This window comes from Vanellus vanellus (assembly GCF_965231255.1).
Source record: "Vanellus vanellus genome assembly, chromosome: 15".
NCBI lineage: Eukaryota > Metazoa > Chordata > Aves > Charadriiformes > Charadriidae > Vanellus > Vanellus vanellus.
The window spans coordinates 773,733-787,520 of record NC_138920.1 but is presented as its reverse complement, the minus strand read 5'-3'; the positions used below and the strand labels follow the sequence as shown (position 1 = coordinate 787,520).

At 38.3% G+C, this 13,788-nt stretch overlaps 1 protein-coding gene across 2 annotated transcripts in view; it reads right to left on the bottom strand.

Annotated features, from left to right (window-relative positions):
- Positions 1-469: 469 nt before the first annotated feature.
- Positions 470-13,788, bottom strand: part of RBM39 (RNA binding motif protein 39) — a 30,510-nt gene continuing 17,191 nt past the window's right edge. For both annotated transcript variants that reach the window (XM_082491042.1, XM_082491043.1), the window contains 9 exons: positions 13,342-13,479; positions 11,873-11,938; positions 10,802-11,006; positions 10,523-10,600; positions 4,797-4,829; positions 3,572-3,647; positions 3,316-3,421; positions 803-881; positions 470-714 (listed from right to left, as the gene is read on the bottom strand). In XM_082491042.1, coding sequence (XP_082347168.1) covers positions 614-714; positions 803-881; positions 3,316-3,421; positions 3,572-3,647; positions 4,797-4,829; positions 10,523-10,600; positions 10,802-11,006; positions 11,873-11,938; positions 13,342-13,479 — 882 coding nt within the window. In that variant the 3' untranslated portion in view covers positions 470-613. The remainder of the gene's footprint in view (positions 715-802; positions 882-3,315; positions 3,422-3,571; positions 3,648-4,796; positions 4,830-10,522; positions 10,601-10,801; positions 11,007-11,872; positions 11,939-13,341; positions 13,480-13,788) is intronic.

Here is a 13,788-nt window from a genome sequence, read left to right as displayed (position 1 = left end):
TAGACACACCTCACACAGTATTTACAAAGAAACTTTTACAGATACATTAATCAAAAGTTACCATCAAGAAATAAAACCCTTCAATCTTTCTATTCTTGCCAATTATTCAGCACAAAGCAAGCTGAGTGGCTGTCTACAGTCAGCTTTCAGTAGCCTTTACAATTTTCCATTTATACAAAACACTAAATATGTCCCTTCATAAAGTCTATTTCTGATATTAACCTTTAGCAGATCACCTACATTTAGTGAAATGTAAAATGTAATCGCTGCATTAAAAGAAAGGCTTGTGAAACATTAAAAATGTCATTATGTCCCATCTGCCTTTTACAGAGAACTTGTTTTCTATGAGCTACTTCTCAGTTCCTACAGATCACCTTAGTAAATGTACAAGAATTACAAGGCAGAACAAGAAGTCAACAGCTTTGTATACAGTGGAAATGCTAGTTAGGGAGAATGAACACACTGCATTTCTGCTTACTTCATTTTATTTTTAAAGGTAGCAGGAAGTGTACACAAAATGACATTAAATCCTTTCCTTTAGTTTTATCTAAATAAAAGATAACTCAATCTTCCTCCAAAAAATAACTATGTACAAAACTGACTAAATCCATCTTCATCGTCGAACAGGAACCAGTAGCTGGGTTGCAGTCATAGAATCTGGGAAAAGGCTATGGTACGTTGGAAGAGGTACATATGCTGCTGTAATCATTTTACCTATCAGAAGATTAAAAAAGAAAAATCAGTACTTGGTCATTTCTGTAATGAATAAATAAGCGTAGGTGTCTCCATGAAATCCACTCACCTGCAAACCACCTCCCATGCAACGCATTTACAGCTGCGGTGGCAGCAGCAATTGAAGGACATTTGACATACACGTTGCCCTGTAATACACAAGGGTTACAGTCCATTAGAACCCTGAGAAACATCCCACTGTCTATTCTCACATTTTCCTTAGCGTAGTCGTGATGGAGGCAAACCTGCCTGGCTGTATTCCTACTGGCATCAACCGATAGTGCAGAATGAGCATGAGAAAACAGAGTAGGAGGCAGTTTTTTACTGACACACATTACCATACTCTAACAATTACCTTAGCACAAAACTTTTCTGAATAGGGTTTTGCAAAACAGACCAAAGGTGAGCTTGATCCGAAATCAACAAGTAAAGGATTTCTTACTTGCTTGTGGTAACCATTCAAAGAGAGGATCTAATGGCTCCTGATTACAAATCTGACGTGAAACAGAGAAGTACAAGGAGTTTTGCAAATCACCAACTTTAACCAGAAACGCTTAACTAGATATGCAAGTTCACAGTCTGGTTTTCAAAGGGATTAAGCATCCCCCCGTTCCCTGGGGCAGGAATGACATCCAGCACTTCAAGACAACTGTTACTGTGAAAATTCTCATACATGAACATGACAGCATCTGTCTTTACTTGAACAACCAAGACGAAGGGAAAAAAAAACATCACAACAGGGCAAGAGCCTAAGATGATACCTAATGTGAATGACAGACTGATCTTTTAACTTTGCTAGAGATATCTCAAGTTTTCTATCTGCAAATTAAGCACTAAACCAGCCTAATCTAGAGTACTGCAATACTCATATTCAACAACCGCAAGACATACAGACACCCACAGTAAAGTGTATGCATTTTTCTGGCTGCCTGCTTAAAAATAGAATACTACCAGTAATTCATGCACCAGATCAGATTCTAGCTAAAAGAGACTGCACAGGAAAAGGATATATTAAGAAACAGAACCCAGCCTTCCCTTTAGCAGCCTTTGCCAGCCTGCACTAACTCTTCCCACTGTGATCACGCTCACTCCTTCTCGGGGGGAAACTCGAGATCAGGGGCTGAAGTTCACAGCACTAAGCAATGAACACACACAGTTCTGTTCTCAACCTCCCCCTGCACACGCACCAAAGCTGATCAAGCCTTGAAATGATACAGCAACATAAAGCTTTAGGGTTTTTTAACACATCACAGTGTAGACTGGTTTGGTACACCAGACCATGTGTTCAGTTGGGGCTTTTCACCCAAACAAAATCACATCTTCATGGCTGATTACTGACAGCCCTTAGCCTGGGAAGTCTGGCTGGCTGGGAAAGAGCCCTAAAAAGATGGGAGACAGAAACACTTAGGCGATAACGTGACCAGAATCTAAGCCTGGAAAACAAAGCAGCACAGTGAAAACATGTTCAAATACAGTATTTTTAAATATCAGTGGATATTTTATATCTGGGTCATCGCTGTGCTACTGTGACAAAACTGATTTCACGTAACAAATAGCTAACTCACGATATAGTAGCTGTAGTTTTTTCTTTTAAATCCACTGGCTAACGTGAACCAGACTTGCAGCTCTATGTGCTCAGACTCTATGTGAGGTACGTTGAGGGCTGTTGCGTTTTTTGGGGTCTGTGTGGCTTTTTTGTCGGTGTTTTTTTCTCTATCTGTTGAAGGACACTGTTTTCTCCAAGATAGTAACAGAGTAATATACTGTGGGGAAGGTTTCTACTTTCCAGTAGTCCAACACAACGGTGATGACAAAGATGACAAATGCTAGGGAAGACTGTATGTTGTTTTATGTACTAGACCGTAGCTCATCTCTAACATCCCAGTATTCCACGTGAAAGGGTTTCAGGTGACAAAGTCTTCTGTAGAAGCAGCACAACGATAACAAAGGTTTGTGAGTGCCAAGTGCATTACCAGGGCAGAACAATCCCATCTAAGCAATACTGACAGGACAGTAGTGTAGATTTCATCCTCGCACAATGGAACAGAGCTCAACAGAAGACTTCCAGGGTCTGATGGTTAGAAATTAATCTGACTATGAGAGCGTCTGAAAACTGTACTTCAGTTTGGGCTGTGAATTCTATATAAAAGGGGTTCAAAAAGGCCGAATCTCTTTACAGATCTTTCACAGTTTATGTTCCAAGAGCCAAAATACAGGGGAAGAGATAACCAGTCTGGGGATTGTGTAAACAAAGTGAACACAGAAGAAAAAAGCCTTTTTAACATTCAGGCTAAGTCCCTCAAACAGGCATTAACCTGTAATCGTCTGCATCGGTACCCTTTTTCTCCTCCCTGTTATAACTCCAGGCATCCCCACTGCAAGACTCCAGCATTAGAAGTGAACACAACTGTTGCCGAGCATGAGATTAGGCACACCTAATCTCAGAAATTTAAATTTGGTTTAGGGGACAAAAAAAAAAAAAAAAAAAAAAAAAAAAAGAAGGCTTTGCAATGCTCCCTCTATACACTACAAAGCAACAAAAATCCTAAAACCTCCTCAGTGTCTCCTTGGAACCAGGCATACCTGAGCTGAGTTTTTGTCTACATAGATATGGATAACTCCTCCATGTTTGTTACATTCCTCAATCACATCATCTTTAATTTCAGTATCCCAGCCAGCTTCTTCTTCACTGTAGGGGAAAGAACAGGACAGAGATGGAATTGTTATCACTTGGACAAAATCCGCCCCAAAACCCATAAAAAAACACAACCCTCTGCAACACACTAATTCCTCTCTCAGATGTTAAAGTCATCAACAAATGCCAAACAGAAACACTTACGTTTGAGGATTAAACATGTTGGAAAGCTGGAAGCACTGCGTTGCAAGTGGTTGTACAGAAGCAGCTGCAGCCAGAACTGTTATAATGGAAAAAACCAGTAACAAATCTAAGAACCTGCTATGCACAGCTCCAATTTAAATGAGTATTTTGTATCCATTCTTTAAAATCCCAACATTCAGCAGTAACAACAGTTCTAACTAAACAGAAAATTGAAGGCAGGAAAGCCAAACTTGTAACTAGACACTATCTATGATAGAGAAATTTTCAACTGAGCAATACAGAAAATAGCACAGATGAACTACAGTTGAAGCTGAAAAGTGCAGATATAACCCTGTACAGTGGTTTTGGCAGATTTTCAATTTAAACATTTAAATGCAGATATGTGCATCTTCACATGCATCTCAAAACACCGAGTTGTATGCCAGCAGCACCTTTAATTTTTTTTCTCCTCACAGAAGCCAAGCAGCAGCTCTGGATGGAGTGGCACCACCCAGTCGACTTCGGAGGAAGAGACAGACATCTCTGAGAATTCTCAAAACGTATTTTAAGCGTGTTGAATTATCCTTCAAAAAAATATATGTGTACTTTTGTCCCTTGGAAACACATAACATCGGAAATATTTGACAACTCAAATTGTAAGTATTTTAACTGTAGAATAGATCTATAATGTTGCCCAGGAACTTTAAAATTATTATTGTTGCTCATCAGCACGCTACATCTTATTAAAAGATAAGCACTGTCCTATAGGCTGCCCTTTCCCTAGGCTGTCAGCTTCTGTTAATTTAGCTGAAATAACGGCCACCTTCTGTCTACATATGCAGACATTAAGGGGGTGCACAGTCAGAGTAAAATGATGACTAATCCAGGGACAGTAACGCCAAACTCCCGATTCTCAAATTACCCTTCTAGTCCCTACCTCTAAGGCAGGAAAAACCCCACCCGCAACCAAACCCACAAACCAAAACACAAACCCACACATTTTCCTAGGACTAACATATGGCTGGGGAATGTTACCAACACTGAGGAAACGCTACAAAGAAAAGGCAAAGTGTTTAACATACATTCTGTTATTTTCAGTCAATAATCGATAAATAGTAGATTCCCACAGACACTAAATACAATATAATTTCTCAGGCTGTTGGCAAGCACTACACCAGAAGCATTTCACTTAGAGATATCTGCAACAAAACCTACTGCTTACAAGTTGTATCAAATGCTAGTTTACCTTCATTCTGCTGAGATAGTCTTGTCTGCAAATCTAAAGAAAAACACACAGAAATTAATTAGCATGCTCGCCAGCATTACTGTATCATTACCTGCCAGCCAGGTTGTTTAGCTTGTGTTTTTGTGGTTAAGAGCTTGTTCTTAAGAGTACCTCAACCCACTCTCACTGTTCCTCTCTAGTTGTGAGTAGCTTCACTAATTTCAGCTTTTCAGCTGGAATATTCTGTACTTGATAGAGATTCCATGACCACAAAGGAAAGCATATTTCAAAGAGAAACAATAACTTAAAAGGAAAGTCATGAGCATGTCCTTTAAATCAATGTATTATTTCCACCTTGCCTTTGCTGTGCTTTAACTCTGCAACACGTACTTTGTTCCATGAGAAAATAATTACAGCAATTCTTACAGGCATTAGAAGTTTGGCATCTTTACTAACACAAAGCATTTAAGCAAACAGTTATCCAAATGTGACATTCTGAAAGCAGTTACCAAATTTAAGATCAAGTGATATCTGTTATCTTTTCATACAAATGTCATTATGACAAGTTACTTTGGTATTTTTCAAATTCAAAACATTTTCAAGTGTTCAGAGCATTAATTTGCCAAGAAAACACTAATTACTTGTTTAATAACATACGGCTGTCCCAATTTGAAGTAATAGGAACAGACAAATGCAGAGTTTCTAACCATTTCCAAGTTTGTGACTCCAATACTCAACATCTTTAAGCCAACAGAAAACTTCAGAATGCAAGAAAAGCCTCTTCGTTTATGTTCCAATTTAATTCACACAACCACAAGGAGTCAGAAGGCTGAAGTTAACCATCATCTTAATTGACTTGTTTAGAAAGCAGTGAAGTGATGAACCCCGAGCACGCTTCCAAGTTTACTTGGAAATACCTGAAGGTATCAGGTATCAACATACTTTTCCCCTTTCTAATAAGCCCTCCTTCACAACACTGGGGGCCCAACAGGAGTGCATGTTTGAGCTCTAAGTATTAGGTAGTGGGAGCCCCAAAGACAAGTATTCTTCAAGTGCCTTCCCAAGTGCCTTCCATAGAAGAACACATACTGGGAGCCACACTGAAACATTTGAGATGGAAGGAGCAAGCCCTGAAGATTGAGCTGTAACAAGAATTGGCTACCTTTAGCTTGTTCTGCATCTGCACCTGAACACAAAAAAAATCCTCGACTCCATAGAGTGGGAAGACTGTCTTAGCCTGTATTCTCTGCCAAAACTGCATGGATTTGGCCAGATCCATAACTGGTTACTCAGTTAATTACTACCCAAGCATTTTGTAAACAAATGTGTTTAAAAAAATACAATAAAACCCAAAGTCTCCAAAATCACTCTAGTCAGATGAGGACAGAGACTTCTCCCTTTGCAATTCTGACAGAACTGCACACGTACATCGTGTACAGCCAAACTCACAACACGTCGGCCAGCCTGGGGCTCTGCAGCCCCCCACTCCAGGCCACCTGCACCAATCATGGTAAATCTACACAAATCACCAGCTCACATTCTGTCTAGAGTCAAAGCTCTTCTAAACATGGGAAGATCAGCTAACAGTATTTGGCAACAATTTCATAGGTTAATTATCTCCCACTGGTTAATTATCAACCACCCCTGAAACATACCCCCGTCCACCAAATGTTTCAACTAACTGAATTTTCTTGTTGCTCACGACCAAAGAATGGTCCTCCCCTCTCACTTCTAAATTCACTCAGAATTTAGAAATTCATTGTCACTCTTCACTGTCAACTCCTATTCTTCCCTTCATGCAGTTTTAAATAGTGTGTGGAAACTAAAATTAATACAAGTCAAGTCAAGATCAAAGTAACTTTTTCAATTTGTTCTGTATATATACTCTGTAAGAGCAGAAAGTTTAGCATGCCTAAGTAGTACATGCTTAGTACAGAGAAAGTAGAAATACAGAAGTATCTATCAAAGCATTTTGTGTCTTAAAACAAAATGAAGTTGCGTGTTTACTTTGAAACGCAGATAGCTTTAAACAAAAGCCTGCCAAGTATTCCCCAGTTTTCTAACTGCTTACAACAGAACAGCAGATCAAATAGAGGACCTGGATGACAACACCTATTTGTCCCTCTATTGTACATTTATCACAAACAGATAGTTTCTTCCCAAAAGTAAGGAATGTTTTGTCCCACAAAGCATTAGAACAACATTCTGTAGCCTCATGGATATTTTAAGTCTTGGATTTTCAGACAAAATTTACTAGAGAACAGAAAGTACACAGCTACAACTGCTTTGCTTCAATTCTTTTTCCTGCTGGAATTTTCTCCATGGGAATAATGTCCGAGTTCTCAGGTTTCCCATAAAACTAATTCTTTAGCTTCCTCATTTTAGCCTGATGCAGCCCATCTTGAACATGGGTAACCAGAACTGTTCATGAGCGTGCAGGTAGCATCTCAGGTGCGCAAGTATGCTACATCTAGGAACACAGCTGCCTTTTCAAAACCACATCACACTGACAATTCATATTCACTCACTGTGAACTGGAGTAACTTTGGTGTTTTCCTCCTCCTTGGCCACCCTTCACCACTAAGCTCCCAGGCTATATAACTAGAATTTGTTTCAATCCTGAACAGATGAAGGATTACAATGCCCCAAGAATCCCTTACTGATAGCACCTCTGTATTTGCTCACCTCACTCCTACTCTTGTTGACCATTGTTACTCATCTAAATATTAAAAATAAGATCAGCCCAACACCTGAACTTTGGCTTCAACAACAGCCTCTAACCTTCCCAGCTTTCACCTGAAAAAAATCCTTTTCTTTGAGTCCACTTCTTTACACATCTTGTACTTCCTGTACTACCCAGTTCTCTAGTTTAATAACTTCCAAATTACACAAGCCAAAAGTTCAGAGAGAAGAGTTCTACTACTGCTCCTCTGTCCAGGCAAGTCAGTTTTATCACAGACAGTTAGTCTTTAAATGCCATTTCTCTGCAAGTATGCTATACTTTAATATTATTCTCCGCTTTCCCCATCTTTAGTATGACTTTTGAAGGAGAGAAGTGAAGTCAGAGTAACAGGACTGGAAACCGGCCAGCTTAAATTCTTCTACCTTCCTTTTAAGCGTAGGTAATTTAGAATTAATGTTCCAGCTATATACTGTACCACAGTTTTAAAATATTTATTCACAATACCAGATATCAGACATCATATTTCATGTACCTATTCCCTCACTAATTTGATACAAGTTTTCTTACTACTCTGAAATGAGTACTTTCAGCTCTTACTTTTAGCTTTGCCTTGTGAATAATTTTTTATTTTCCTAGCTTATCTTCCTCAAATTCTAAACTTTACGACCAGTGTCCTCACAATAAACTGCGGCAATCAGATTGTATTGGAACATCTCAGGAGTACTTTTTCATTCAATCTCAGCCCCACTTCCATTTTGTTCTTTTCAGGAGTTGGTAAATCTTCACCTATGTTTTCATGTCTTTTACAAGGTCTAACTCTGACTGTTGGCGGGTAATATTTTATTTATTTCCCAAACTAAAAATATTGGTTTATTATCAGTCCTTTTTTTTTTATTCTTCATAGGGTCTGTGCTTATTCCTTATTTCTTTTAAGGTAATCAATCACCCATTTCAGTGTGGTGCCCATTTTTAACAGGACAGTTTCCTCTTTCTGTGGAATACAGATCCAATGTAGCATTAGCAATTTGGAACTGAAGAAACTGTTTACATACTGCCTGTTCAAACACCCAAGTTGCTTAGACCAGATGACTTCATTGCCTTGTTTCTTCAACCACCACTTCTGAAATCAGAAGCCTTAGTTACAGACCTGTTTTGTTTATCTTTCCATTTAAACCTGAGCAACTCATGATCCCTCAAGTCAATGGTCATTTCTATTCTCACCCATAACATCTTCATTACTTACCAAATTGAGTTTAAAATAGCATCCCCTCTTCATGAGTCAGTGAGTGTTTGATGAAGAAATTTGTCGGATATCACATCCAGGAATATCTGGGCCCCACCATTATTACTAGCAATTCTTCTCCAATCTGTATCAGGGAAGTTAAAGTCTCCCATAATGACATAATTCCTGGTAGTAATTTTCTCTAACAAGAGTAAAGAGATCTTTAATCCATAACCAAATCTCACTTGGGGGATAGCTCATTACTATGGTAGTAAAAAGCTTCATCTTTTTCCAAAGTTACTTAAGTTGCACATGTCTCTATTATTCCTTTTGCACAATACAAGTGGAATAAACAATGCTACTCCTACCACTTTTACTTCTACAATTACTTAACATGCACACTCTTCAAAAACCTGTGTTTAGCCTCATCAGTTATTCCTCCACAGCCATGTTTTCTCATACTGATTCCACGCTATCTTAACAGTTCAACTGCGTCAAACCTTTTTGGCCATGTTCCTCATTTGGGGAGTTAGTACTTCTTTGGTTTGTTTGTTTCAAATATGGGGGTGGGGAAAGGATTGGTGTTTTTTAAAAGTATTTCTCTCATTTCTCATTGACTACACCTGTTTCCAAGCAAGCCTGTCACACCACTTTATCACGGACATTATTAAAGGTGATCTAATGGTAGTGTTTACCTTTCCTTCTCTCTCTGGACCAGATACACTTTTCCCTTACCACTGTCTTTTTTGTCTTTTTCTTCTCAGATAGAGCAGAAAACAGTATTCCACAACCCACGTTTTTCTTTCGCTTTCGCAGTTCCTTTTCCTTCCAAGAGTGTATCTAGAGAAAGACCCTATTACATTCTTTTAGCAACTGTCTACACTTCCATGTGCAGACTCTTCTCAAAACTGCACCTGAACTTCAGCAACATCATTCAGGTATATATCTTAAGTCTGAATCATTTGTATCACAAACTCCACTGGGAGACATACAAAACAATGCCATGAATTTTTTCTTGGTTTCCCGACACTTCTCCCACATTCCGACATCTAGTTATTTGTGATATTCAAGTCTCTTCTACTGCTATGACAGTTTCATGCCCTTTGTTCTCATATTAATAAAAAGAAGAAATTCCATTCTGCAAATTCCTAATCTCCTGCAGGAGGTTTCTCATTGCTCTACTTCTGAAGCCCTCTTCAACAGTTTGTTGTTTAGGCCAGCTATGAACTAGCCACAGCAATCATATCCTCAGCCTCATTCCCTCTCACAAAATAAAATCTCAGTAACACTTCCAACATACCCACTTAAAGAACACACAAACTATAGCCAATTCCAAGCAACACACAAATTCCCTGACGTACAGTGTCCTTCCTCACCAGGACATACACTGCATAAACCTAACGTGACTGTAGTCTTAGTTGCCATGTCCTCCATAAAGTCCTAATAACTTTCTTTCCCTTGGTACAGCTCAGTTTTTTTTTCCAGCAGGGTCAATCCCTTTCCAATTATGAGCCTGCCATTTTTAAGTCAACTTTTACACTGCAGTAGAATACAGACACCCCCATTAGTACAGGGAATAGTAAAGATCAAGAGATGAAGGCTTGGGACAAATTAAGTGAACTACAAATCATTTGCCAAAAATAATACAGAGTGAATCACGTCCATCAAAGCTGTTATATACTGTCACTGTTTATTTGCTCATGGATTTGCAAAGCTTTACAGTTTGTAAAACATGCTGTAATACTTATGTTCTCATTTTAAAAGATCACAAAAATGTAGTTAAGTACCTCATCTCAAAATTATAAAGCATTTTTGAAAATTAAATAGGTCATCATTTCTTACCTGCCACAGCTCCAAATGCCAAAGATCCGCTCATCTGCAGAGCCTGCTGTGCAGCCGGGGGAATCTGCAAGCCAGTACCTACAACAGAACATGAACATACCTTGTAGCAAGCACTTTTCACTCAGTTAGTGATGCAGTAACGTGAGTAGCAGAAATCTTACTGTTGTCAAAAGCTTAAGAATACTATTCCATGCATTTAGCATAATATTCTGTGGGTGTATCAATTCAAATTCTGTGACCTTCCGTATTTTCACACTTCCAATTAATCATCACACATACCTTCTGCAAGTCTTGCCATCAACTGAAGGCGACCAGTTGTTCCCAAGTCAATTCCAGTCCGTTCCAACTCATCACTGTCCAAAAATGAACTAGCACTGGAAGCATCAGTGCGCTCAGTTACATGTCCAACTTTCATTGGCCTACCAGCCAGCTCAAATCCATTGAGTTGTTCCAAGGCCTTTTTGGCACACTCAGAGTCTGAGAACTGCAGATTGGAAAAATATAAATTCAGTAATACTGCCTATAGGATTCAGCAACACTTCTACTGTATGTAATACCCACAGTTACATAAACATTAGAAACACTAAATTTAAGATAACAGTAGCTACAAGCTAACTTAAATGTGCTCTGTATTTTCCTGTTAAACTGAACATATCCAAGTCTGGATGTTTCTCATACTTAATTAAGAATATATTCAGATATATATTATTCTTGAAACAAGAGCATCTAGATATTGCAACCAACAGAAGCCATGGCTGCGGGTCTCTTTCAACGCCTTCCAAGAATGACAGTCACTTCCTTTGTAACGTTATAACTACCATGCATTTATTGGCTATTCTTAACAGATGTTCTGCATTACGCGTAACATCAAATTAAATATATTTTGTCAGTTATATTTTTCAAATTAAATATATATGAAGTTCACAAAATTATGTATCTAAGGGGAGAGAGGAAAGATGTTTTAAACTGAAAGTTTTAGCCTCTAAGATTTTATTTCGCCTAAAAAAAATAAATCTCAAATTCAATCACTTTTACGGCACTGTAGAAATGCCAGTCTTTACTATTATCTTTGCCTGTAGAAGACAGCATTGCTTTACCAGGTACTGACCACTATACTATATATATATACACACACTCAGTATACTACAGTATACTATTCCACTCTAAACACGTGCGCTGTTCAACCGCAATACCCACAGAGAACTGGCAGAAACAAAGGAAAAGGCCACAGCTGCACGTCCTGCAACACGACATTTCTAGACTTAACAGACACTGCTGAGTAAGCTATACTACTGTATGGGAAGGTTACACTCAGAAATTGTGTAAGAAGTCTGGCAATTCTAGTCATACCGTAATAAATCCATATCCTTTTGAGCGTCCAGTTTCACTATCCATCATCAGCTGAATGCTTTCAATCTAAAAATAAGAATAAGGCTGCTTATTATCAGATTTTTTGGATAAATCACAAGGTATCAAAACAAAACCTGAATACAGCCCTGCCAAATATATGAATGTGAAACTATTTTTTTTTTTTTTAAAATCAGCTCCTCATTCTTTCCTCAAATCAAAATTAGCATACAGTCAGCTACATATGTACATCGATACCAAAATAGAAGCAAGTAAACATAGTAGTGATGTACAATTTATCCCCTGAGTCCAGCTACAGGCAGAGGCTTTGTCCTGATGCAGCATTCTAGCAGACAATAAGCATGCAGACATCATCAAATCCTAAGACACTATAATTATGGTATCTCATACACTGAGAAACTCCATTTCACAGTGTAATAAAAGCAGTTTGCATTACTTTGACCAGGGGCTTTACAAAATCAAATATTTTAATATTAAATATTAAATTTTATAAATATCAAATATTAATATTAAATAAATATTACAAAATTTAAAAATTACTGGCCTACTGGAATGCCTAGAAGTTAACAGTTACTGAATTTAAAACATTAGTAAGTCATCCATGAGCCATGAAATAGTGTTAGCAACACAGAATTAAGAGGATGAACTGAGTTTTAGACTGCAGTATGTGGAATCAGGAGAAGGAAAAACCTTCACAAGCTCTACATTTAAGCCTCCTAAACTACATTAATCCTGCCAGACCTTGAGAGCAAACAAAACAAGAACAGCTATGTGCATTAAAATTTAATAAACTGCTGCAATTTTCCAGGCTTTTGCAGAACAGAATTAAAGGGATACACATACTGAATCTGCATAAAGCACTGTTACAGTATGTATGCGGCAGGTTAATATCCAAAGGTAGTATGATAATTTTTCTTTCCATTAAGCAGCATATTAAGTATATTACTTTTGCCCTATCAAAAAATTATATACCCATGATACCTTAGTTAGCACCGTACGGCTAATATTTATTATGACTCCTGCAGAAACCAGATTTCATGTGCTCACTTCCAAAACTCTCTCTACAAAAAAACGGTACCATGGTGCAAACTGGGACATAAGAATCAGGAACGAAGAGGGGCCTGTGTCAGAGCTGTACAGGACACACTGCTAGTTCGTGGTAGTAACATGAGCTAAAACTTGAGCATAAATCCTCATAAACAGAAGAAACTACTACATTCACGGTGAACAGAACTCAGACCCAATTCTGTGCTTTGTGCTTAAACCTGTGAAACGGGGCCTCCATTCACAATCACATGGGGCAGCAGATATTTACAAGCTGTAGAAGCAGGATTTGAGGTCAGGATTTGGGGGGGTTGGCTGAATTGTTTCCAGAAGCTGTGAGTGCCCTACAATTATTGTATGGTTTTTAGATTAACTACCATAACACAACACGCCAAATTAAAATTTACCCTGCCAAATGGCTCAAAAATTCCTCGAAGCATATCTTCAGTTATATTGAAGTGTAACGATCCCACATAGAGCCTCATAGGACCAGCACTGCCCTTCTGCAGATTATTTGCCATTGCTGCTGCTCTGTTTTTCTCTGCCTAAGAAAAGGAAAAAAAGAAAAACTTTCTGTAAGAATTTAACAAAACATCCTAACATAAGCAGTATACATGTACCAGATTAAAGCTAGCAGATTTACCAAAAAATACAAGCTGTTTTATAATCTGCAAACCATCCATTGGAGTTTTACATAAAATTTATGAAATCCAAGACCATGACCAAGTGTACAGACCAGCTTCCAAAAGCCTTCAAGGTGAACAACTTCATGCTTCATGCAGAATTCTGGCCTGTACCTAGTAAATTAACACTTTACTTTTTACATATATGGGAAACATACATAATATATACTG